This window comes from Dermacentor albipictus, chromosome 1 (assembly GCF_038994185.2).
Source record: "Dermacentor albipictus isolate Rhodes 1998 colony chromosome 1, USDA_Dalb.pri_finalv2, whole genome shotgun sequence".
NCBI classification, from domain to species: Eukaryota; Metazoa; Arthropoda; class Arachnida; order Ixodida; family Ixodidae; genus Dermacentor; species Dermacentor albipictus.
This window is the reverse complement of record NC_091821.1, coordinates 25,699,814-25,727,368: the sequence shown is the minus strand read 5'-3', so window position 1 is coordinate 25,727,368 and position 27,555 is coordinate 25,699,814. Positions and strand designations below refer to the sequence as shown.

Below are 27,555 nucleotides of genomic sequence, written 5' to 3'. Positions count from 1 at the left end.
TGTTTACACTGATACGTTAGAGGTGCACCTTATTCGTACGCCGATATTTGTAACACAGCTAAGATATTTGCCCACCCTTAGCGGAAACGTACCGTATTCAGATAGTAGTGAAGACAAATGCCGCAGTTTCCACAGCATGCCCACCATGTGTTTATATGTCACTGGTAGCTAAGCGCGCCCATCTCCGTTTCCGTCCCCTCAAATTGGACATGGCTACGTTATTGCCGCACACTTGCCGATATTAACGATATTATTCATTACTGATATGGAAGAAACTGTTTCAATGCACGTAATGTACTCGCGAGAAGAAAAAAATCTCGTATGGCACGTTCGGCTTGCCCTGCCGGCTGTCATTTTTGTTTTGGTGTCCCGCACTGTTACACCGGCAGCCGCCTGCTTGCTGACCTGTTGTCATCCCGCAGCAAGTGCAGGATGAAAAAACTTTTCTTTTCGCGGAAAATTTAACCCGCATAATGATCGCACCCCTGAATTTGCGTCAATTTTTTGGACAAAAAGGTTCGATAATTATGCAAATAAATACGGTATTACACACACACTGACACACACTCTCTCTCTTCTAAGCTTTCACATCCCCTCCCTACTTTTTCCATGTGACCAGCTTCCCACACTTCACACGTACTTTTTCTCACTTTTTTCAACTTTGACCCTTCTAATCCAAATTCATTAAAAGCTCACTCGCAAACAGCATGCAGCTTGCACTGATGCTCTCTGTTTTGCACACTTCCTTCCACAAACTCAAATCTGGCTGAGTGCCCATGCAGTGCAATGCAAACACCAGTGGAGCCATGGTCACACTGTGGCTCCACTGGCTGGTGCAACAAGAGTACTGCAGTGCAGTGCAAATGCATCAATACAGTCAAACCTCGACAAAAGAACAGGGATATAATGAAGTAAAATCTCAGATGTTTCCTGCCAATATCAGCATGCTGTGAATATATAGGGTGGTCTTTTTTAACGTTAACAATATTTTTTAAACATCGCCTGTGGCATGCACATAGCAAAAAGAGGCAGACATTACTTACCCTGGAAATCAAATGTATATTTGACTAAGTAAGAAAATTTCACTAATCAACATTTCAACTAACTGCTTCAGCGCACATATTGCAAAGCACGAATTGAAACCAGTGATTTCACGAGGCACATCCACTTGGAACTAATTTTGAAACTACCACCAGTTTTGTGTACTTTTCAGTTCCATGTACTTTTTTTAACAACTGGGACACACACTTCGTCGCAAACTTTGAGAACACATATCTCGAAATTGTTGTCATTCGTTCTAAATGGATACGACTTTCGAAGCCACTGGCTATAATTCGTATATTGCAATATGTGCTCTAACATAATTACCTTAAAATTTTATAAACAAAATTTTGTTCATTAGTCAAGCTTTCATTTTGATTTCTCGAGCAAAAAAGATCTGCCTTCAAGAGTAATCTAGCTCAACAAGTAGCATTGTGCTACATGCCACAAGTGATCTTAAATAATTCTGTTTACATATAAAAAAAAAAGCACCCCATATGCTGATAACAAATATCAAGACATAACGAAGGTACTTTCATGTCGTATATACTTTATTATAATGAGGCTCAACCATATTGCAGGCCCCACATGCCAATCAATGCTATGACCTGGTTTAAAGTTTAAAGAATAAAAAAAGGCATCCCACTTTGTTTCAAACCAGTGAACTTATCTTCCATTTTTCTGTTCCTAGTGCCATGCTCTATTCTTTGCCATAGTTTTCCTATTGTCTTTGCGATGTGCCATTTTGTTCGTTCTTTCCTCTTTTCTTCCTTTTCTTTCTATAAGCTCCTTCTTGAAGGATAGGCAGACACTGTTCTCCTTCCCTTTTCTTCCTGTCTGTAGGTATGCTTCTATGTTTCCAAACCCAATAACCATAATTAATTTCTAAAAAATGATATTCCTACCAAATCCATCATGAGAACATTGAAGTTCAAATTCCAAAAGCAGCAATGGCTAAAGATGCTGTTGTGGTGAGCTCTATGGTGCACAAGACAATAATAAACCACCAGACAGGTAAAGATGGCAAGTAAAAGCTAATAGGACAAAATGAAACGCAGGTCAGGAAAGAGCAGGAGGTAAAGACTGTGGCTCTCTAGGATGCAAGATTTGTGCTCTGCTACAAATATTTACAACACTTCGATGGTTACTGCCTAAATTATAGCACCAACAATTGAGGCAACTGTTTTGCATAGTTGGCAAAACTGCAACCTTTTGTTGATTAGAATGACACTGTTTTGTATTTTTTTATTACTCCTGACTAATGTAGAAGATAGCTTAAAATACATAGATTTGATATAAACAAGCTTCATTGCATCATGTAACTCAAAATGTGAATCTCTTGCTACAGAAAAGCTTCTCAATTTATATGGACTTGATGAATGGAAATAAGCATTCGTGCATCTTATGTGCACAGTGACACACTATTCTCGGTCTTTTGCGACTATCGTGACAGCGCATGTCAGCAAAGTAAGCTATATGGATAGCTGATTAAATTTATCACTACATTTACATCTGTTACTTACATCCAGCCACTTGCCAATGTCCCCTGTGTGGAGCCAACCATCTTTGTCAAGCACTTCTGCTGTCTTCTCAGGGTCCTTCAAGTAACCTTGGAAGACTGTTGGTCCCTTCACACAAATCTAAACAGAGCATACATAAAAGTAATCGCCGATATTAAAGCAACATCAACAAAAGTGCCTTCAAGATAACAAAGACCAACTTCATATGGCTCAAATTTTTCAAGCATTTGTTTTCCCAAAGCCCAACAAGAACACCTGCTAGCAGATGACAGAATACAGTACACATAGAAGCTTTTAGCCTCAAAGAACAGAGCCTATGTGAGGACATGAACAACATGTAAAAGCTTATTATTCGAATTTCCTGATAGTAGTTTTCACTACTGTTCTATTCAAAATTTGTTTTAAAAAAAATACATATTCAACTTTTTAAAGTGTACTGATCATTTTTCTACATTAGGCTTTGCCGCAATACAGTGGTGTTATGCGATGAAGCATACCAAGCAGTAAATGGCACTGTAATGGGGCCTACAGGGTGCGCCATAAATACTGTCGTAAGGTGTACCTCTAATATTTTGGTTGAGAACAACAAAATCTCAGGAAATCGTTCGTAGCGCATTTATCCGATATATTAGGAATGAAACAAAACATTTCACTTAATGACTGCACTCTTGGACTTGATCACTGCCTTTAAAGGGGCCCTCAACCACCCCTTGGGGTTGGTGAAATAACATTGTGTGCAAGTAGCATATGCTGCTGTGAACATATCTGCGAAGTTTTGCTGTCGTACATGGTGCGTGGAACTCGCAAACTGATTGTGAAGCCACCTTTCTCTGAAACGCTCCCTTTTCAACAGAAGGCCCTGTCCTCACTCTCTTCTAGGCGCACTATTTTGTCATCGGATGCACTAGTTCGTCATTCCCTTAGAAGGCTGCTATTGGCTGATAGCTGACAACAAGCTGTGGTCAGCTACATGTCACAGATACCACGGCCGCCGTGGGGTGCCGCCACAAGTTCACTGGCTAAGCGCACTGCAGCTCACCGAGGAAAACCGCGTTCGGCTTATGTTTAGCGCATCAATGGCACCAAAGGCAGAAGTCGTGGCATCTACATTAACATCCAAAATGAAATTTGAACTGCATGCCATGGTGACATTTAGAAGGCAGAGCGGCATGGGCACGGCCTACTGCACCATAGAGTTCGCAGTGCAAGGCATTGAAGGAACGAGTGCACAGCGGAGGCTGTGTTTGATTGCCAATAACTCCACTTTGCTGAAAGCATTGAAGTACTTTTTGTGGCGAAGTATTTCTGAAATAGCCTATTTTCACTTCAAATCCATTTCTCCACTTCAATAAAAAGTGGTTCAAGGCCCCTTTAAACTTCCTGGGTATGCTTCAATCGTGGCTCGTAAGGTATACCCAGGAAAATTTTTCTACATGCTCGTTCCACCGATGCTTTCAGGGGACCATGCTTATGTGCTGATGGGCTTTGGCCTCCTTTTCAAGGATAGCCCACAAACAGAAGTCCATTGGGTTTAGTTTAGGGTAGTTCACCGGCCACTCTTCAGCTGGAATGAATTCAGGTGCGGGAGCATGACACCACTGCTGTGGTGTTGATCGTATTGATGTTGATTTGCTCTTCGATTATTGTGCCGGGGCACTGTCCTGCTGCGAAGTCCAAGACTACTCACCAAAATGGGACAGGGACAAGGGCAACGAATGAAGCTTTAGAACATCTGCTCTAGAATATCTTTAAAGTAATGTGTGAGTGTCAAGTTTGTGTGTCCTGTCACAAAAATAGGAGGAATGTTGGCAGTGGTAGTGGTTACCCCGGCTAAAGCCATCACAGACACTGCATGAGAGTTTAGAAAGACTGTTTAACTGGCGGCATCAGCATGCTCCGACATTGAAGCAAGCACATGAGATTTCCAAGTGTTGTGACTGGCCTGTACCGCGAGTATTTTCTCATTGGTGAAGACAGCCGCCAAGTGTTCCCATTTCCGGCCCATGCCAACAGCATCCAGCACTTTTTTTCTATCTTGCCTTTCTCTGCACCTGCATCAGTCCACGTCTTCTCTGGAACTTGTAGCTGAACACCTTAAGGTTTCTTCGCATGGTTGTTCTCAGTGTAGTTGCCAACACATTCAGCTCCAAAGCCAGCCGCCTGATGCTTCTCCGTGGCTGGGATTAGATTCTCTTCATCACAATTTTATTAAGGTGAGAAGTGGTCAGAGACAGGCCGGCCACTGCAAGTTACGTCCTTAGGTGTACCATGTTTGAGAGCCCAGTGGACAATCTTGAGGTGAATGTTTAGAACTTTGGAAACCTCAGATGGAGTGTCCAGCCCAACTCATTGACAAGATTGCAAGATCGATGCGATCTAGGGTGTACTGTTTTCCGAAAAATAAACAAACTAGCACAAAACACAGTCGAAACACAGAAGAAATGTTTGAAGAAACAATGTGGGGAAATGTTAAAAAATCAGAGGCACAATTATCAATCAAAGAGTGTGACAGTAATTATGGTGCAGTCTGTCGTATGCATTCCTTATACACAAGTGCATGTGCAGTTCCCAGTCACAGGATGAACACAGAGACACCGAATAAGCATAACCAACACAACTAATCAGAATTAAAGCATTGGTACAGCACTATCAACTGTTCACACTTCCTCTAGTTATGCAGTAGTCAACATTTCTAATTTGTGCAGTGTTTTACTTTTGTGTTCTCATCAACTTCCTACATGCACACAGCCAGTTGCATCATGCTTCGCTATTCTTTAACCTCTTTGCATCTTTGACATTTAGTCACCGAGTTCTACTGCATTAAATGTTGGTCTCATTCTTCCACAGAACAAGTCATTAGTCAAATATGTTATTCAATACTCGATAAGAAAATATTCGTCCTACATGTTTGCAAGTAAACCTGCAAACAACGCAGCAGAGACTAGGGTGAGAAAGGGACAGACAACAGCACTGTCTGTCTGACTGTATGACAGTTCATGTCTGAACCCTTTTGGACATGAACCAATTCTGTCACTAGAAAAATTAGTTTTGCATCATTTCTTCAGTCTTTAGCATCATGTAAAACAGACCAAACCAAAACAGGCCTTCAAGAGACTTTTTCATTTTACAGCAAGTTTCATTATGAAACTCTGAAAACCATTTTTACTATAGCTTCACAATGTGCAGTGCACATAGAAACAACCAGCCATTACAGAATTTTCCCTCATATAAACCATTACTGTTGAAAAAACATGAAAGAAGAGAACTCACTACAAGGCCACAGGCTGGTACCTTTGACAAACACCCAGGCAGCTATCTTACTGTGCATTTTTTCAAACACACTTCATACAGAACCAATTTTGGAGCACAGGCCAAACAAGAAAGTTCAAAGATGTAAGTAACACAATTTAAATATTATATTCTACAACTTTTGCAAATCTGAGGTGTTATCTTGGCGCATACAATTATAGATGCAGTGCCAAGAGAGGGCTAAGCTGTCAACACCGCAGTGAGCTCTCAGAAAGCTCTCACCTCTCCTTCATTGTTGCTTGCATAGTACTCCATGTCGGGAACATCCACTAGTTTCACATTGCAGGCTCCAATGGGAGGCCCCACATGACCTGTATTTAATAAACATATAGTTAACCTTCAAAAAATAAAAAAGCCAGACAAAGGCAACGCTTACTTATTTAAGTTCATGAAATAAATATACAGAGAGCCTACAACCTCCCTTAAGAGGAAACTTTAGCTCGGTCCCAACGCTGCATGATACCGCCTATTCAAATACATGTAAAGTGCAGAAATGCTTTTCTGTGATAACCACTGGGCCAATTTTAATTATCTTGTTGCTTTTGAGAGATAAATTTAGGTTATAGTGACTGTTGGAAGCGGAATTTGGATTTAGTGCCTGAAATTTAAAAAAAAAGTTTTGAAAATAGGCAAGTTTTAAAAACATAGAAGCATGAAGTACACAAGTCTGCAGCTCTGCACCAGGAACAGATATCACAGGTCTGTAAGCTGCATCCATTAGATCATCCAAAGCGGACAAATTTTATATGTAAATTAATATGTTACGTGAATTTATTTCATTTTTAGAAGAGCTTTACAAAAGTTTAACCTGGATATTATTGGTTTATTTGACAGACATGTCTAACATATGAATTTTGTCCATTTTAGATGTACTATTAGGTGCAATTGACAGAATTATGATGTTTTTCAATGTTGAGTTACATAGTTGTAAACTTGATAGTTTTATTGAATGAAAATTTGCTATTTTGCTAATGTTTATTAAAGAATTGACAACCTAAATAAAAAATTTGCAACCAACAGTCACTAGATTTTAACTTTTTCTTTTAAATGCAACAAACCTCATCGAATTTGGTGCACTTAGTGCCACGAAAAATGATTTCTCCTTTCCCATGTATTTAAATAGGAGCCCCCGAACTAAACTTTCCTTTTAAACGTGGTAAATAAACTTGGTTAGTCGGTAGATAAAGTAGTCAAGAACATCTCGGCCAATAGTATTCTAGGACTTGCAGCAGGAAGCCCCTAGTTTGTTCAAGACCACCTACTTTTCCCTTCAACTTCCTGAAATGCCCATAACTTTCTGCGTATACAGTCGCCGACCGATTTTCCGGACTCCAAAAATTCGGACATGCCCGATTATTTGGTCAGCATCGCGGCACCGCCATTCTCCCCATAGACCATAATGTATAACAACTGCCGAAAGTTCGGACACCTTGCAACCTCTCGTCTGATTTTTCGGACACTCCTTTAGCCAGCTCGGTCGAGAGCACCATGCACCGACTCTGACCGGTGCATGGTTCGACTTGCTGAACGCCATTTTTGTTTTGAACGGAGCTTCCTTGCTGCCCCACGAAGTGGCGCTACTGGAAATCCCCGCTCATCATCGTCGTTTCTGTCTGGTTAGATAGAGCGGCTCTGCAGCAGTTCCGGTTTCAGCTTAGTAAGCCATGTCAAGACAATCCAGCAGCCGGTTTGTTTCTTCGCGCAAGACGCTGCGAGCAGGCCGCGTTTTTCGTTTGTGCGACTGGTGTCGGCACGGTGGTGTTTGCTTTGTGTGCTGTGTCGAGGTTTCGGTGATCCAACGCGGCATACGTAAACATCGCGTCAAGGGTCTAATGGCGCCGACAGTGCCCGCGCAGACTGCGCTGGGGAATGCCGGCAAGCGGGTGCCGGGGGACCTAAGATTTGTCACCTTCCGATGTGCTCCCTACTGACGCGGAAAATGTTCTGCCGAGACCTGCGCAGTGGTTGCTTTGCGATTCCAGACACCGTCTCATTTCACAGTTTCATAGGTGCTGACACTGCTGTATTGACATGCGCAGAACTCGACGACGGCAAGATCATTCGTCAGGTTTCTGCTGCACCGCCGGACGATGACTCTGAGTCGGAAGATGACGCACCATGTGCTACGCTGCCGTCGCATGCGGAGCGTGTACAAGCAGTGACTGTGCTTTCAGCCGCCAATAGTGACCGTACGACCCTCTCCGAGATTCAGGCTTATCTGATTGCGCGTAAACGGAACAGCGTGCAACGGCGCATTCACGATTTCTTCCAAGCCTACTAACGAGCCCGAATAAGTGCGTGGAAATAAAGGATTTCATTTTTTTTTCTTAATCTGCTTTTTCGGACACCTGTTTATTCGGACATTTTCGCAGTCCCCGTGAGGTCCGAATAAACGGTCGGCGACTGTATTCCTATGCATTTTGAATACACGGGCAATCTGCAAGACTTCTTTACATGTAATGGCTAAGCAGTGCCTCCAGCGGAAGCAATAACAGAAAAACATTATCACTGATAAGATGGTGTCTCTATCTAGAAGCAAACAATGACACCACTGCATGATACTATAATAGCTGAGATTGGGTGGTGTGATAAGAGGGTCGTGCCACCCAATATGCCAAGCTCTGCATGACGGGTAAAAATTGAAATGAAACATTCACTCATCAAATAAAATAATGAATAACATACAAATTCTTATGGACTGCTTCTGTTGAACAATGAACTGTAATAGATTAAACATAAGGTAATCTTCCCATGCTCACTGTAACATATGCTTCGTACACAAGCCGCAGCTTCTCATTGATACTGCAAAAACCATATGTCCCCCAGTAAGTCCAAATCCGTTTCATTTTAGTGTTTTATTTGGCGAGTGCATTTTTTTTCCCTTCAATTATGTTCCTCCTTCGCCAGGTGCGCTTCCATCAAACCTAAACGATGACGGGCAAAGTATGAAAGTAAAGCCTCGAGTACAGAAAGAACGATAAATGAGAAAAGGCTGAGAGGATATGGCGGCAGCAGCAGCATTTGAGTGCTATTGGATCTGGAGGACAATTCCACCACTGCCCCCCCAGTTATTGGATCTCGCCGTTGAGTGCGGGAGTTGGCCGACATTGAGGAGGATTTTGAGATGAAACAGGAGGTTTATTTACATTATTTACAGTAAGAACACAAAGAAATTAACAGTAATAAAATCATTGATGGCTGGCAGCAAATCGGACACTGCGGCCCGTGGCAAGAAGCCCGAAAGAGATGAATGAATGAAGGAATGCTCTTCTCTGCTCCCTGTCTCTGGCTTTTAACCCCTTCGGTGTCTCGGAGTCGCGTCATTTTTGGCCAATGGTCGAGCCCACTCAGGTGTCGTCATTTTCGGCCAATCGTCGAGCCCGCTCAGGTGTCGTTATTTTCGGCCAATGCAGTGCAAGTGCAGTCACATTCGGCTCAGGGTGTTGCTCCAAGTGCTCCACTGTTTGAGCGATGACTTGCCACCGGTATTACCTTCAGGTCTGCAACTGCAGTCACAATCAGCAGACGGTGTGGCTCCGAGGGATTCACAGTGACTTACAGCCGGCATTGCCTTGGTGTTGCATCCCTGTCTGAAGTGCTCAGCTGGAGGAGACGGCTTGTTTTTGAACGAGCTTTCAGAGCTACAAAGCAGCTTTCCTCAGGACCAGGATCAACTACCTGGAACCACGCTAGGCTCCCGTTGCACTTTCGGGAAGAGTCAAGCAGGGGGACAATAGCTCCACATGCGGCGCACGAGGTGGGTGTTGCCAACTTGTCTGGACGTGCAACGCCTCGGGTTGGGGTCGCCCACTTGTCTGACAGGTCCGGGAACGTGTTAGCTGCGCTTCTGCGCACCTTAATTGGGTGCGACGGCGATTCGATGTGGTCTGGTGAACTCGAAGGATGCCAGGAAAAGGGTCCGTATCTAACAGTGCCAATAACTCCATCCATACAAGTACATTTAACTTGCAACAAGATTCTCTTTAATGTCACATTTCACGTCATAAAAGCTGTTGCAGGGCCAATCAAGCAGATTGTACACAATGTTTCCCTTACCCGCATTGTAGTCACCCGGAAATGTGAGAGTGCAAGGTGCCGTACACTCAGTCTGACCATAGCCTTCCACAATCTAAAATGAAGGGGACAACGAGAAATGTCTAAATTATTGGTATTTTCACAAGCAACTACATCAAAAATGTATATTTCAGCTAAACATCACTGCTTCTGTGGCAACTGTCAACTGTGTTACAGATGAGAATGACAACAGGAAGAAACTATGACAGCGACTACAAAAAGCAGTCCAAATGTTAGGGACAAACTGTCATGAAAAACGTAGTTATCTAAAAACCTGCATAAATAACAAACGGCAGGTTGAATTCAATACACACGAATGTGCTAAAAACTAAGCAGAAGTTATAAGTAAGAAGCTTAAGCTACCCACAGGTCAGCTCAGAACAGCAAGCTAAATAGTATTTTGGGTGCACACTCACCACACAGCCCAAAGCACACCGAACAAAGGTTATAACACTTGGTGAAAGCGGCGCAGAGCCGACCACCATGAGCCGAAGGCGGCCTCCCATGCTTTCATGGACAGACTTGAAGATAAGCTTATCCCATAGGCTGTTTCGTCGCACAATAAAGCTGTGAATGTACAAACAAAAAAGATTTTTTTTTAGTAACTTAAGGAAACTTAATGTAGTCATAACACACTGCAGATAAGTCCAACAGTCTGTTAAGCTCACGGCACAACTAATATGTCAGTATTACACATTTATATGTACTGCAAGCTATACAACACAGGTCTTGTGATTGATTCTGTGAAAAGTCATAAAAAATTTCATGCTGCACACAGACGTTGCATTTAAACCAACTTTGCACACAAGAGCAATGAAAACTTTACCATAGTACATATCCATATAATATTTCTGCAGTGAAAAAAAAAAAGCATCAAAAATGAAAACATATTCATCAAGTCCCCTTGCAGCTTGGGAAGGAACAGGCTCACACTAATAATAAGTCATACATTTGTTAGATATAGTAATCTTTCTCGCAGTTCTGACTATGTACCCGATAAGTGCCACTGGAACTGTTTTAACACATTCAACCCAGTGATAGCATAACCGAGCAGATATATTACTGCTGCCTCATGCTGTCTACAGCGCCACTCGAAAAAAAAAAAAAAAAGTTGTCAGCTTGGAGTGGAGATCACCTTAAAGATGTGCAATGTAAGCACTAATTAAGACCACTGAAGATCTGGTACTGCATCCTCAATGCATGGCTACATTAGTCCTGCTAATTCTAGCAGCAACCAGAAGATCCCAATTTCACACTATCCCATAGAAACCAAAATTCTCTGAAGAAACATGGTTTTGAAATCGTTTGAAAGCTTGTATGTGAAATCTTGTCACACTGCTCCAAATATGAGCAATTAACCAGTGATAGGGTGGCCAAAGTCACCATACCCATAGCTAGTATTTGACAAAGTTGCACTAATCAGTACAAAGAATTGAAAAACAAGGAGTGCAGTTCAGCAGAGTGATTGCCATTACTGATGGCCAGAGTGCCATGATGTGTGGTAATGAATTGTCTATGTATTATGCGTAAAATCTACATCTGCAGGCTTGGAGCGATGCCCGACACTGGCAAAAGATGCCGAGAGCGAGTGGGGCTATACTAATCCAGGTACAACCAAATTGGGAAGACCCACTAAGTTCCGACAAAGACACTCCCTCACCAGAACAGGAATTGGCCTCCCTGGTGCAGTATTCGACCACTACCTCCCTCATGATTCCTACAATTAACCCATGGCCCTCGGTCCCCAGCAGCTGCGGAGCACCTGACCAAGGCAGTGGTCAGACCTGCAACGCAGCAGACGGTGCTAAGAATCTCTGGATCCGGACAGGCCGCCAATGGAAATTGACCCTGGCAACCTTTAACTGCCGATCTCTGTCGAGTGAGGCTAGCTTAGCAGGACTCTTGAGGAGCTATCAGATATAGTTTGGGATATCATTGGCCTTAGCGAGATCAAATGAACTGGTGAAGCTTATACAGTGCTGACTAACGGTCATGTCCTCTGCTATAGAGATCTCCCTGATAAGAAGCAATACGGGGTAGGATTCCTAATACATAAGGACATAGCGGGCAACATTGACGAATTCTACAGCATTAATGAGAGGGTAGCAGTAGTCGTAATCAAACTTAATGAGAGGTATAGGTTAAAGGTAATACAAGTCTACGCTCCGACATCAAGTAACGAGGATGATGAAGTAGATCAGTGTTATGAAGATGTTGAATTAGCAATGAGAAAAGTGCAAACTCAGTATACTGTAGTAATGGGCGACTTCAATGCAAAAGTGGGGAAAAAGCAGGCTGGGGAACAAGCAATTAGCAACTACAGCGTCGATTCTAGGAACACTAGAGGATAGATGCTGGTAGAATTCACTGAAAGGAATAAGCTGAGAATAATGAACACCTTTTTCAGGAAGCGTAGCAAGAGAAAGTGGACCTGGAAAAGCCCCAATCGTTAAACAAGAAATGAAATTGATTTCATACTTTCTGACGATCCCAGCATAGTGCAGGATGTAGAAGTGACAGGTATGGTAAAGTGCAGTAATCATAGGTTAGCGAGAGCTAGGACCCACCTCAATTTGAAGAGAGAAAGAGTAAAATTGGTCAAGAAGAAACAGGTCAACCTAGAGGCAGTAAGGGTAAAAGCAGACAAATTCAGGCTGGTACTTGCAAACAAATATGCAGCCTTAGAACAGAGAGATAAAGATGACATAGAGGTATACAATGAACGAAACCGTAACTAGGCTGGCTTCAGAGGCAGCAATTGAAGTGGGAGGCAAGGTACCAATGCAACCAATAGGCAAGCTCTCCCAAGTAACAAAGGACCTAATAAAAAAAATGACAAAGAATGAAAGTGTCCAACTTAAGGGATAAGATAGAATTTGCAGAACTGTCAAAACTGTCAAAGTGATGTTCGAAATTATAACGAGAGAAAGACTGAAGAAGCGGTAAGAAATCGACGCAGCCTGAAATCAGTAAGAAGGAAACTTGCCATAGGACAAACCAAGATGTATGCACTTAAATATAAGCAGGGTAATTTCATCAGCAATCTCGAAGGTACAGTAAAAGCAGCGGAACAATTCTATACTGACCTGTACAGTACCCAGAGGACTCAGGATAACTCCATTCGCAACAGTAATGAAAAGGATAGAGAAACTCCTCCTATATCTAGCGATGAGGCCAGAAGGGCCTTGCAAGACATGAAACGGGGAAGAGCGACAGGAGAAGACGGAATAACAGTCGATTGGAACAATGCAAAGATTATACTGATCCACAAAAAGGGAGACAATAAAGAATTGAACAATTATGGGCCCATTAGCTTACTCCCAGTATTTTATAAAATATTCAGCAAGATAATCACCAACAGAATAAGGGCAACACTGGACTTTAGTCAACCAACGGAACAGGCAGGTTTCAGGAAGGGATACTCTACTATGGATAACGTCCACGTCATTAATAAGGTAATCGAGAAATCCGCAGAGTACAATCAGCCTCTCTAAAAGGCTTTCATAGATTACGTGAAATAATTTCATTCAGTAGAGATACCAGCAGCCATAGAGGCATTACATAATCAAGAATTACAGACCGCTTACATAACTATGTTGGATAATATCTACAGAAATTTCACAGCTGCCTCAATTCTAGACAAGAAAATTAGGATGATACCTATAAAAAAGCGGTCAGACAAGGAGACAATCTCTCCAATGCTATTCACTGCATGCTTGGAAGAAATATTCAAGCTATTAAGCCGGAAAGGCTTAGAATTAAGGAAACGGGAAAACCAGCCTTCTGCAACCTGCCAATCTGATTGTTGAGGCTGTCATTTACCAGGTGAACACATGATTTCTGCAGGGCTTCCTTAAAAAGCTTCTGCGAGTTCACGTGCTACCTGGTTACGACTGCGCCTTAAGATTTTGGTTCTAGCCAGCAAAGGCTGGCATGCTTTATCAGGCGTAGCCAAAGGGCATGCGCCGCAATGTAAGGGCAATTTGACCTGAGCAACCTTCAGTTTGCAGATGACATTGTTCTATTCAGCAACACTGAAGACGAGTTACGACAAATGATTGAGGACCTTAACAGAGGGAGTGTAAAAGTGGGGTTGAAGATTAACACGCAGAAGACAAAGATAATGATGAATAACCTGGCAAAGGAACAAGATTTAGGATCACCAGTCAGCCTCTATAATCTGTGAAAGAGTATGCTTACCTAGGTCAATTATACACGGGGAACCCTGATCATGAGAAGGAAATTCCTAGAATAATAAAAATGGGTTGGATCGCATACAGCAGACACTGTTAGCTAAACTGGAAGCTTACCATTATCACTGAAAAGGAACGTGTATAATCAGTGCATTTTACTGCTGCTGACATATGGGGCAGAGACTTGGAGACTAACAAAGAAGCATGAGAACAAGTTAAGGACCGCACAAAGAGCAATGGAACGAAGAAAGCTAGGCATAACTTTGAGAGACAAAGAGAGCGGTTTGGATCAGAGAACAAACAGGTATAGCCGTTATTCTAATTGACATTAAGAGAAAAAAAAAATGATCCTGGGCAGGTCATGTAATGTTCAGGTTAGATAGCCGTTGGACTATTAGGGTTACAGAATGGGTACCGAAAGAAGGGAAGTGCAGTAGAGGATGGCAGAAGACTAGGTGGTGCGATGAAATTAGGAAATTCGCTGGTGCTAGTTGGAATCGGTTGGCTTAAGACAGGGGTAATTGGAGATCGCAGGGAGAGGCCTTCGTCCTGCAGTGGACATAATATAGGCTAATGATGATGATGATGATATGTAATGTGGCTGTAAAGAGGTGTAAAAACGGGTTGGTGTAAACTGCATAAAATATATAGGCATCAAAATAATGACAATGCCCCAACATGTGAGCTATGAGCATAAAAGGTTTTGCTATGAAGAAGTTATATAATAAAATGTACACAAGAACAAGCACAGAGCAAAGATGTGTGCAAGCATAGGTTAGCAAGGGCCTCACAGAATTTTTAAACAAAATTTTCAGACGTTTTTTCCCCCCCCCCCTGTTCAGTCTTATTTCTGGATGTGTCCGAAACACTCATTCTGGCTTTTTCTTAGACGGCCATAGACTTGTTGGACATACTGGGATCCCAAGCACTTCATATATGTGTCACAATATATAGATGTTTAATTTAATGCTGTTCCGCATGCCTGGTACCAAAATATTTTTAACCACAGCATACAATACTTCCACAATAGGTGCAAAGCACAACATCACTTACTTCTGGAGCTCAGACTCTTTGCTCTTGAGGGCCATGTTCAACAGTGTACGTTTGATGAAGCTGCCACTGCAGGCAGAGATCACCTATGGGAATAAAGAGAGATCTCTACACTGTCCAACATGTTCTACAAGCAAGCTGCAGATTTCTTTTAGGTGCCATGGATGCATAGGCTTAGAGGAAAAATGTGCATGCATGTTTAGCAAGGGGCACATAAGACACTAACCTGGTAGTACAATGCAAGTCAGAAAGCCAACAACACACCTTATCGTGAATTCTGTTCAGCAGGCGGGGTACTGTGGGACTGATTGTTGGGCGCAGGGCCTTCATGTCTTCACCAAGCTCCTTGATGTCACCGCTGAAGAAGCCAACTTTGCCACCAATCATGTAGATAGCCATCTGGGCAGGTAGCGTATGGTGTAGAGGTCAACATAAGTCAGCAGTAAAATTCCTATTAAAAAAATTCACTCTTTGAAATGTGTTGCACCTTTCCTGATGCATGTACATGTACAAGTAACAAGTTGAGACAAATGCCACTGAATTTGAAGCTGTCGATGAAATAGCAGCCACCGAACCACACAAAGTTGAGTTTTCTTTTAATGAAAGTTTAAAATTTTTCTGGTGTCAATTTTTAATCACAGCAATTAAATGGATATTCTACAGTCTTAAAAAGAAAAACATGATTACTGTGCCAGGCCCAGCTTTTGGTCACTTCTCAAGTGCAAAGGCTGTACCAGAAATAATGCATGGGATTTCACCTAAAAACCTGGGATGCAAGGGCTGCTACAGCAATAACTGCCGATTTTTAACATCTCAAAGTTGACTTCAGGGCACAAGAAAGACCGCAGTGTAAGATTCTAGATTTATGCGACTACCTAGTTTTTTTTTTTTTTTTCTGACATGAATCTAAATCTATGTCCACAGAATTTATTAATTATTCTGCATAGGAATAGGTTGAATGATGTTGGGATACAATCCTGACGTGTTACAGTGGAGTGCTCTGGATCAATTGTGGTGTCCAAGTTTCTTCAATGTACATCAGATGCCTTTTTACTGCGTTGCATTTCACTGGATTGCAGCCACACCAGTTAAGAATTTAAATGACAACTTCATGCTCTGAAGCAGAGCACACCCCAGACGTGAGCCATCATCGCAGGAATGCATCAGATATCCACTGCTGCATCTTATTGAGCCTACAACTTCCCTTATACTTACGCCAACATATAAATCATGAATTATGCTGTATAAAGCCTAATCACTGTCTCAATGTATCTACCAACACTTTATATGTAGCAAACGGAACCCTGAAGAAGGGCTAATAAGTTATCGCTACAGATAGTTCTCATTTTCAAATAAGATTTTAAGATTCTATAACAGCAATGCCATAAATTTGAGCAAGTGCAAAATGAGTAGTACGATAGAGTGTCCCAAACTTAATAACTGTCAAGGGGGACACAAGAAGTGAATAAATGTGCAGAAAATTTAAATTTAAGAATTTTTGTTGAGTTTGTGGCAGCTTTGTGAGATAACTATTGTTCCAAATTCTTCTAAGTCTCATGTGTATTTCACTATAACAATGTGTACCTCAGATGTATTGAACTTGTGTATCATCACATTTTATATCACATCCATGCATGTACATTTGCGTTTCTATAAAATATACAGCCATAATCTTTTTATTGCATGGACAATAATGTTTATGACACACAGTTGACAGTTTAACAACGTGGTACAAATTTTGTTAGCTATGGAGACCTTAGTCAACACATTCACCTGTACAGATGATTGAGCGAGTCCGAGCTGCTTAATGAAGCACTCTGATTCCCCCCATGCAATGCAATTCTCCCCCTGCTTTCACACAAACTGCCCAATCCAAGGTGTATACATGGAAGCTGATAGTGGACACACGTGCCTCTCACTTTTACACTTGTCGAGTGAGACCCTGGCAACACAAGCCAAATGGGCCCACGAGTTATTTCTTGTACTGAAACGTTGAAGGGAGTAGACGCATGACACTTGCCTATGTGGCTGCTAAAGTCCAAAAAGCTGGTGTCTCCATCACCATGAAAAGGTATATATTCGGTAAATATTTGTTAGATTGTTCATTGTCAAATAGCACTATTTTTGTCTACATATAAGGGAGTTTGGGAATTTCTGTTAAGCCTAGGCAGCAACTCAGCCCAGTCCTAGAGTTGTAAACTTGGCAGGATGCGATCACATGCATCACATCACAGGCAAATGAAAAAAAAAAAAAGTTAATACAAAGTTTCATGCAGAGTGTACATTTCCCTCTTTACTCAATGTAGCAAATCAGTGGAATGGTAAGGCATAGCCATTACGTTACAGTCTAAAGTGAAACAGGGTTGCTACAAAATGCCCACCCCAGCCTGTATTATTTTTTTTTCACTTTTTTTAACTGAACTTGCTGGAAGCAACATCATTATATTCGCAATTAAAAATGTATTTGCTTGCTTTGTGTTTACAACTGAAGAAAGCTTAGGCTTTGTTTTGATAAATGAAGAAAAGAAATTAAAGATGAAAATGTCATGCCAGTATGAAAAGCCCTTTGGAATACTGAAAACCTATGCCCCTATGTACAGCAACAATAAGCAAACCCCAGATAGTTTCGCTGTTTGTGTTATTAATTTTTCTTGCTAGTTCCTTCATATACTCCTGCCCAGTTTGTGTGAATAAGCACAGTGAAGTTCAGCAACACTGACCAGCTTATTGAATTTGTTCAATCCAACTTAGCTCAAACAAGGTGGCTGAATCCTAAATGAATTCATAAAGGCTGTAGCTATAGCTCAAAATATTAACAGTAACTAATAAATTTAGTCTTTTCTCTCACATCCCAGGACAAGCAGCGAGTCGGTTAAATTAACCTGAATAAATGAGTTTACACAACATTAAGTTGGTTGCAGATAAATCTGGTCAAAGTGGTTTCAAATCAACAGCATGCCTGAAAGTTAACTTCACCTCTCTTCACTTTGAATACTTGCCTCACAACACCTTTCAAGCATGTGGGCCAGGGGAAGAAATGACAACATCACGTCATCACCATTAGGAGCAATATCCCCCTGGAACATAGAGAACACAATACACAATTAAACAAAAGGTAAACTAAATTAAATTACAATCAGTTTGAGAGGCTGGCCACCCTTCTATGGGTTAGTCACGTCCTTGAGAAAAACCGGGGAGTGACAAGTCATTTTTGAACAACATGCTGCCGCTCTTATTGTTATCACAGATGACAACTCACGCCAACGTACCATGCTTTGTCGTGAAGCTGTGATGATTAAATCTTTAGAAACGGTATTTATTTTTGTTCCGCAATATGACTTGCGTCATCGGGGCAGATTTAAAACATTGGTCATGAGTCAGGCAGTGGTGCCCAGGAGAAACGAAGTATGCCTGAGAAAGGTTGCCTTATACAGTCACGTTTTTTGGAAGCGATGACAACATAATTTAACACACAAAAGAACTTCCTACACAGTGCTTTTCCAAATGGCCTAACAGAAGGCTAATAAGTCATAATATTGTTGCGGGAAGAAAGCAGGCCCACGAGTGTAAAATAACTTATATTTACAAATGATGGATATGGCGTTCAGGCAACCGCCAGACTTCGTCTTTCTCTAGTCCAACTCAACGTCTTCCTTCACTTCACCGTAACATCACCCTCCCGGTGGGGGAGCTCCGTCCCGGTGCAAGTTAAACAGCCTCACTTATTGGGGGGACATAGGGCTTGAGCCTGGTGACGTGAACAACATCACTGGTTAAGTTGGGAGGCACGGAAGGCTGACCGAGTGGGGCGATCTCGTAGGTCACGTCGGACAGTTGGCGTAAGATCTGGTACGGACCAGAAAAACGGGACAGTAATTTTTCCGACAAGCCGACACGACGTGAAGGCGTCCAGAGAAGGACAAGGGAACCAGGTGAAAAATGGTGGTCTCGGTGCCGAAGGTCGTAGCGTCGCTTTTGAGAAGCTTGCGAGACTGTGAGGCGATGACGGGCGACATCTCGGGCCTGGGCGGCTAAGTCAATAGCCTCGCGAGCGTAAGCAGTGCTGGGTGACTGTACTGCGGAAGGTAGCAACGTGTCAAAAGGCAAGGTGGGGTCGCGGCCGTACAAAAGGAAAAATGGTGAAAATCCGGCAGTGTCGTGACGGGACGAGTTGTATGCGAAAGTGACGTATGGTAAAGCGACGTCCCAGTCGCGGTGATCGTTGGAGACGTACATGGCGAGCATTTCAGTGAGTGTGCGGTTGAGTCGCTCTGCGAGGCCGTTCGTTTGAGGGTGGTACGCGGTAGCAATCCGATGTTCTGTAGAACAGGAGCGGAGCAGATCATCAACGACCTTCGATAGAAAGTAGCGGCCGCGATCCGTCAGCAACTGGCGAGGGGCGCCGTGGTGCAGGATGACGTCTTTTAGTAAGAAGTCGGCGACATCTGTAGCGCAGCTGGTTGGCAGGGCTCGTGCGATGGCATATCTAGTGGCATAATCGGTTGCTACAGCAATCCATTTGTTTCCTTTGATGGAAATTGGAAACGGACCAAGAAGGTCGAGGCCCACACGGAAGAAGGGCTCTGTAGGTATATCAATGGGTTGAAGCAAACCAGCGGGAGGCATAGCAGGCGTCTTCCGGCGCTGACACAGGTCGCAAGAAGCGACATAACGGCGCACAGAGCGATAAATGCCAGGCCAGAAGAAGCGGCGCCGCAAGTGGTCGTAAGTACGAGTGACGCCCAGATGTCCAGCAGTAGGAGCGTCATGAAGTTGCTGGAGCACGGTGAGTCGAAGGTGCTTGGGGACGACTAGGAGGAGCTCCGGGCCGTCAGGACGAACGCTACGACGGTATAAAGTTCCATCGCGCAAGGTGAACATCCGAAGGGACGGGTCATTGGGCGAGGAGCTTAGGCGGTCCATAAGTGTTCGAAGAACAGGATCCTTGCGCTGCTCGTCGCCAATGTGGAGGAAGCCGGAGAGGGACAGAATACTGATGTCCGAGTCTGCATCGGTATCGTCCGGTTGATCCACGGGATTGCGGGACAGGCAGTCAGCGTCTTTATGCAGGCGTCCTGACTTATATATAATAGAAAATGTATATTCTTGTAGGCGCAATGCCCAACGTGCAAGTCGTCCAGTTGGGTCCTTCAAAGAGGAGAGCCAGCAGAGGGCGTGATGGTCGGTGACAACGCAGAAGCTCCGACCGAAAAGGTACGGGCGAAATTTCGCGACCGCCCATACGAGCGCGAGACATTCTCTCTCAGTAATGGAGTAATTTCGCTCGGGCGTGGAAAGGCGGCGGCTAGCGTAAGCGATGACACGGTCTTGGCCCTGTTGACGCTGAGCGAGGACAGCGCCGATGCCATGACCACTCGCGTCAGTTCGTACTTCAGTGGGCGCAGAAGGATCAAAGTGGGAGAGAATCGGGGAAGTGGTAAGCCGCTCAATCAGGGTAGAGAAGGCTTTCTCCTGTAGCGGTCCCCAAGAGAAAGAGGCGTCTTTCTTAAGAAGGTCAGTGAGAGGGTGAGCGATGTCCGCAAAATTTTTCACAAATCGCCGAAAATAAGAGCATAAGCCCAGAAAACTACGGACATCGTTCGTTGAACAAGGTACAGGAAAATTTCGCACGGCGTGAACTTTCTGTGGATCAGGTTGGATTCCGGCGGCGTTGACGAGATGACCAAGCATGTTAATTTCACGGCGACCGAAATGGCACTTGGAGGAGTTTAGCTGAAGGCCAGCCCTGCGAAACACGGAGAGTATGGTTGTGAGGCGCCGCAGGTGGCTCTCAAAGTTCGGCGAAAACACAATCACATCGTCGAGGTAACACAGGCATGTAGACCACTTCAAGCCGCGCAAGAGAGAGTCCATCATGCGCTCGAATGTAGCTGGCGCATTGCATAATCCAAAGGGCATGACTTTAAATTGGTACAGACCGTCCGGTGTGACAAAGGCGGTTTTCTCGCGGTCCATCTCATCGACGCTAATCTGCCAATAGCCGGAGCGGAGGTCAATTGATGAAAAGTATTGGGATCCGTGAAGGCAGTCAAGAGCGTCATCAATGCGAGGCAAGGGATAAACATCCTTCTTTGTTATCCGGTTGAGGTGACGGTAGTCAACGCAGAAGCGCCACGAGTTATCTTTTTTCTTTACTAAGACAACCGGTGATGCCCACGGGCTACTGGAGGGTTCAATGATGTCCTTGTCCATCATCCTGTCTACTTCTTTCTGTATGATGGCCCTTTCTGTTGCCGAGACACGATATGGCCGCCTATGAATGGGGCTGGCGTCACCGGTGTTGATGCGATGCGTGACAACAGATGTCTGGCCAAGTGGACGGTCGTCCAAATCAAAGATGTCCCGATAAGATGACAGGAGATGACGAAGAGCTGTTGTTTGCCCGGAAGGAAGGTCGGGGGCGATCATCTTAGAAACATCGTCCGCAGGCGTCGAGTACGAAGGAGTGGATGACAAAGGTCCGTTCGTGCTGAGGAAGGATTCAGAGGTCAAAAAAGAAATCTGAAATTCTTCCAAAGGAGTGATATGCCCTATGGCGATACCGTGTGGCAAAACATGTGACGAGAACCCAAAATTGAGGATGGGCACGCGAGCGCAGTTTTCGCGGATCCGAATGAAGGTGCTCGGTAGGGCAATATTACGCGACAAAACCACGTCAGTAAGCGGCGACAGGACGTACTCGCCATCAGGTACGGGAGGACAGGGCGTCAGCAGGACATTTGTAGCAGCCTGTGGAGACAGCCTTGCAAATTCAGCAGCACATAAGCGGTGTGGAGCACAAGTGGTTGCGTCGGCAGGAAGCGGCAGGTCCAACTGTACAACACCTGCGGAGCAGTCAATTTGGGCAGAGTGTTTCGAAAGGAAGTCGAGGCCGAGAATTAGGTCGTGTGGGCAGTGTTCAAGGACGATAAATAGAACAACGGTATAATGGCCCCCAATGGTCACACGTGCTGTGCACATTCCAAGGACAGGTGACGTACTCCCATCGGCGACTCGCACGGTGCACGGTACGGCGGGGGTCAGAACCTTTTTGAGCCGGCGGCGGAGAGCAGCGCTCATAACTGAAAGCTGCGCTCCTGTATCAACGAGAGATCTAACAGGAACGCCATCGACTTCAATGTCCAGCAGGTTTCCACATGTAGGCAGGGTCAATAGAGGATTTGTGGGCCGGGTCGGAGTTGCAGCTTCACCTCCGGGAGCTGCACCGCCTAGTTTCCCGAAGCGAAGCGACCGGTTGCAGAAGGGGACGAAGAGCGGTGAACGAGAGGCGAACGGGACCTACGACCTTGCGGAGACGGGGATCGGCTGGATCTTGGTGGAGCACTGTCGGCGTTGATGTTCCTAGTCGGCGTATAGGGCGAGAAAGTGCGATTGTCGGGTACTTGGCTGTAGTGACTCGGAGACGACCACCGAGGAGGCGACGACCAGTGGTTGCGGCAATGACGGGCGATGTGTCCAATACCGGAACAATTAAAACAGATGGGTTTATCATCCGCTGTGCGCCATTCAGCTGGGTTGCGACGGAGTGGTGGAAAGCTTTGCGTCCGGGAGCGAGCGGTCGGAGAAATTTGGTAGGTGTTGGTATGGCGGACTGGGCAGAGAGATGGAATGCCCAAACTTGCTATTTCCTCCCGAACGACCGCTTGTATAAGGGAGATAGCGGGTACGCTTTCCCGACAGTCTGAACGAACGGGAGCCGGGGCCATGGCCTCAAGCTCACGGCGAACGATGCGCGTTATTTCTTCCGGTCCTGCGGGCTGAACGAACCTCGGCGGGTCTTCGCAAGAAGATGTCGCGGCGGTATTGGGCAACCGGTCGAAAGTTTGAGTGACGCGGCGGCCCTTCGCTTGTTCGAAGCGCCGGCACTCCTTAAGAATTGCATCCACAGTGGCACAATCCTTACACATCAAGAGATTGAAGGCATCGTCTGCAATACCTTTCAATATATGGCCAATCTTGTCTGCCTCGGTCATGTTGTCATCAGCCTTGCGACAGAGGGCCAGCACATCCTGTATGTACACGACATAGGATTCTGTGGACGTCTGAGCGCGGCACGCAAGTTCTTTTTTAGCTGCCAGCTGACGACCGACAGGTCTGCCGAACAGGTCTCGCATTTTTTCTTTGCAAACATCCCAGCTCGTTAGGTCAGCTTCATGTGTGTCATACCATTGCTTCGCAGTTCCCTTCAGATAAAATATTACGTTTGCAAGCATCATTGTAGGATCCCACCTGTTGTTGTCGCACACTCGCTCGTACATCGTAAGCCAGTCCTCGACGTCGACGTTGTCCGTGCCACAAAATGTTCCCGGGTCCCGTGGGTGAGTGAGGATGACCGTGGGCACGGGCTGCCGAGGCGTTGTCGCTTGTGTCGGTTGATTTGCCATTGTGGCAGCACGTAGATGACGTCCGCTGCGAAGTTCCGTGGTGGTACCCAGCACTTCCACCAAAATGTTGCGGGAAGAAAGCAGGCCCACGAGTGTAAAATAACTTATATTTACAAATGATGGATATGGCGTTCAGGCAACCGCCAGACTTCGTCTTTCTCTAGTCCAACTCAACGTCTTCCTTCACTTCACCGTAACAATATTATTAAAGACACATTTTTAACGGAGACACTCTCAGATTACTTTAATATATGCAATAAGGGGCTCTGTAATTTTGACCATGACTTAACGTAGGTACCTTGACGTACTTCATGTTATAACCTTAGTCAGCCTACTCACGTATACAGCATTACTAATCACATATACCTTAGCCTCGGCTACAACCCAAGAAGCAACCGCCTACCTCGGTAGACGTAACACAGGTACCGGTGAGGCAGGTCAAAATTCGAATAGGAATGCAGAGTACTGAAATATGGTATGGAATCTTCAGCGATATATAACCTACGCAGTACACGTGAGTCTGTACAGTATCGGACGGTAAGATTCATTTACTCTGACTATTCATTCACCATCAGTGTCACTAAACAAAAAGCATGCCGAGCTTCTATTGCTAGATTTGCGTAATGAAGTCGCCTGACTTTGCACAAGTTTTACTCTTCCGCCCTCAAATATTCCATCACCAAGAGCTCAGCACTTGTCATCACATGTAAGCTGAAAAGCAGCTCGCCTTCCAAACGTATAGTCAGTGTCAAAAGCTTATCAAACGCCCAATCTTTAAAAAAATAAACAAAGGACTGTCTGTATTTCTGCTCTCTAGGCACGCAGCAAGGTATTTGGATTTTACGCATGCACTGGTGTAAAGTAACCAACCGTTCTGCATAATTTTACTGGCTGCAGGCGCAGCTGTGTTGAAAATGAACTTATTCACAGAACCTCACCACGTAAGCCTTTGACAGCGACTGTGCCAATGAGCACCTGTGTTTTCTTTATTCTGTACACAATTTTTTTAATGAATGGCCTTCCAGCCAACGTCATGCAGTGCTTCCACCTGGCTAATTTTCAGGACAGCCATCGCAAACATGATGTATTGGTAAAACAACTCAACTTGCATATATTACATCATTATTAGCACAAATGAAGTAAAATAAATACGTAAACAATTAAAGGATAATAACATTGCCTAGGAAATGCTACTCAAAATGTCAGGACTACTTCAAAACTTTGCCAGCTCATCTCGTGTACCTCCCTAAGCTTTCCAGGAAACTGAAAGGGCAAAATTCGAGGATGAAATTGACGTGTATTATGGGAGCATGGTAGAAGAGGAAATGAGTGGCTTAGTAAGACCCCATGAAAGGCTCAACTGCCATTATGCTACTCACGCACAACTAATGACAATTTAATAATTTATTTACAGGAAGTGGAGAACATTATAAACGATGCTCAGTGGGTGCTGGCGTGATCATAACAAAACCATCGTGCCGATGTGGGTTGTAAATTATTCTAATAAGAACATTTCTAGCAAAACCTCAATGCCCTTTCTCATGTTTCTTCAATTGTTCAAACACATTAAATTTAGGGTACAGGAATATTCTCACAGAATAACGGAAGAATTGCACCAGTAATTATATCACGGTGCTGTGACCTGACTCAGCAATGCAGTGAGTTGAGAACTGAACAGCCAATTGCTATAGAATCTGTGGTGACTGTAGCCAACGACAAGGTCTTCTTGCAAAACTTTGCCGGCATAACTCAAAAAGGGTCTGTGATTGGAATAGTTCTCTCTTTTAACACAACATGCTACACGAACACGTCCCTGTGTGTTTTCGCATCAAATTTCCAATACTCCTTTGCGTGCATCGTGGTAAAAAGATATGATGACCTTTAGAATTTCTGAAATTTTGTGAAGCTATATGGGAATGATTTAAATGATAAGACATGTGCGCCACATATTGACAATGTAATTTTTAGGTTTCGAGGTACCGGTATGTGCTAGGCAAACAAACGTGTGCAATAATTCGGACAGCCTTCATTAGCACTCAAGGTAAGGTATGTAAAAATCCTGCTTTGATATAATGCGAATGTACCCTGTGAAATAGATTCAACTATATTCCCTTGTAAGATACTACGTCTGCAGCTTCTGGCAATTTTTCTACTTTTGTGTATTTTATTTGCGCACACTGGACACTAATTATTTCTTTTTTCTGGTATGTTTCAAGCAACACAAGAGTCGCAAAAACACGCATTTCCCATGACACAGCTGCAGAGGCAAAAATATTTCTTAGTAATATCTTCATAAATTTTCACTTTAAAGGCCCCCTCACCAGGTCTGGCCATTTTGAGCTGACTAGTGCAGAGCATACAATGCACACTAACAATTGTGTTTGTAAAGAATTACATCGCTACACGCTGTGTAAAGGACTGAAATTTCAATCTGAACGCTTTTTTTCCCTTTCCCTTGCGGCGACCGCGCTCCAAGCCAGACAGTGATGTAGTCATGTCCCTGCGCCTACGTATTCCTGTCCGCAGTGTGACATCACTCGTGGAGACACATGACTTCGAGTGTTATTCAAGGCAACATTTGTTATTTGTGTGATCTGTTGCTTGAATTGACGAATTGAAGTTTGGAGAAATAATAAAACATACAAACGGAACGTCTGCATGTTTTTTGTCTTACTTCACACCGAAGCAGTCGAGACGTACTGCCGTTTCGTATGCTTGTTCCCAGGGTCAGGCAGTCATGTGCGCAGGTACCGAAACTGCCATTTTCTACCGTGTTCCAGCGCGTGATCATGATTTGCGATTCACTTGTTCTGCCTCAGTAATCATGTAGCACTGAATTATACCGCTAGTCATGTGTCTTTGTGGACAGTGTGCAAAATCGTGCGCTGCGTGAAACGAGACATCACAACAGCTCACGCGCGACGCCGTCAGTGGAAATGCACAATGCCAGAAAAAAAAAAGCGAGGAGAAAGAAAATGAAGGCGGGGCCCGTGACGTATGCGTCACGCGATCCTTGAGGTCCGGTATGGGAGAACGCTGGGAAGGAATTTCGCTTGCGAAATCTAGACGGGGTGTGTGGAGAGTGTCTCGCTATGCAGTGGAGCTCGCCTTCTGAAATCATGGGTTTGCGGCACTGAAATATTTCTATCTCAGCTATTAATGAGCCGATTTGAAAAATTTTTGCAGCAGAACACTCCCTAGTGAACACGTAACAACTTCCAGCATATAACCAAAATTTGCTATGGGGCCTGGTAAGGGGCCCTTTACGAAAGAAATGAACTTTTATAGGACATTATCGGGATTTATTGTAAAAAATATGTTACATCTAAAGTGCAAAGGAAGTTTTGAAGCACGTATGCATGTTCACAAAAGCAGCCAGCACTTTTTACTATCTAAAAAAGCCTCCAAAATTGAATGTTTCCATAGACTCCCATACTTCAAACTTCGCTCGCAATCTGGAACGGGTTTTCGGCCATACGTAATGGTACTACTTGCATGAGATGTCGGGCTAGGCACGCAAAGCCTACTTCCGTTGGAATATTTTGAAAGATGGCTTCTGATTAGTTATTCACGAAAAACAATGCTCTCCCATAGAAAACGCACGTTTCCAGGGGCGGCCGCTAAAGGCGCTGTTCGGCGATGTCCCTAATTTCTGGTCATGTGTGTCACAACATCATTACACAGAAGCTGGCCCTGTGAGAGCAGGACATCACACCATTTTGGCGCTCACTTCAGCTCGCTCAATCACTTCCTATGCTGCTGGCGCAATGCAGCAACGTAGCAGACAACCGAGCGAGCAAGAGCAAGAGTAAAAAATGTCGCAATGTCCTACTTCACTTTTTGCGTCACGACAGTGCTGGCGGACCAACTCAGGGCTGTCCAAAGGGGCCGTGTAACGGCAAAGGGGCTCGGCCTCTCTGTCCCGACTTGGGAGCGGTCGTCCCAGACTGATCCCTGAGGGCC

At 44.2% G+C, this 27,555-nt stretch overlaps 1 protein-coding gene across 9 annotated transcripts in view; it reads right to left on the bottom strand.

The window, feature by feature from the left end:
- The window catches only part of LOC135909416 (long-chain-fatty-acid--CoA ligase 5), a 181,439-nt gene that overhangs the window by 29,200 nt on the left and 124,684 nt on the right, over positions 1-27,555 (bottom strand). For all 9 annotated transcript variants that reach the window (XM_065441357.2, XM_065441359.2, XM_065441360.2 and 6 more), the window contains 7 exons: positions 18,187-18,264; positions 15,452-15,586; positions 15,191-15,273; positions 10,361-10,511; positions 9,927-9,999; positions 6,093-6,181; positions 2,565-2,681 (listed from right to left, as the gene is read on the bottom strand). In XM_065441357.2, coding sequence (XP_065297429.1) covers positions 2,565-2,681; positions 6,093-6,181; positions 9,927-9,999; positions 10,361-10,511; positions 15,191-15,273; positions 15,452-15,586; positions 18,187-18,264 — 726 coding nt within the window. The remainder of the gene's footprint in view (positions 1-2,564; positions 2,682-6,092; positions 6,182-9,926; positions 10,000-10,360; positions 10,512-15,190; positions 15,274-15,451; positions 15,587-18,186; positions 18,265-27,555) is intronic.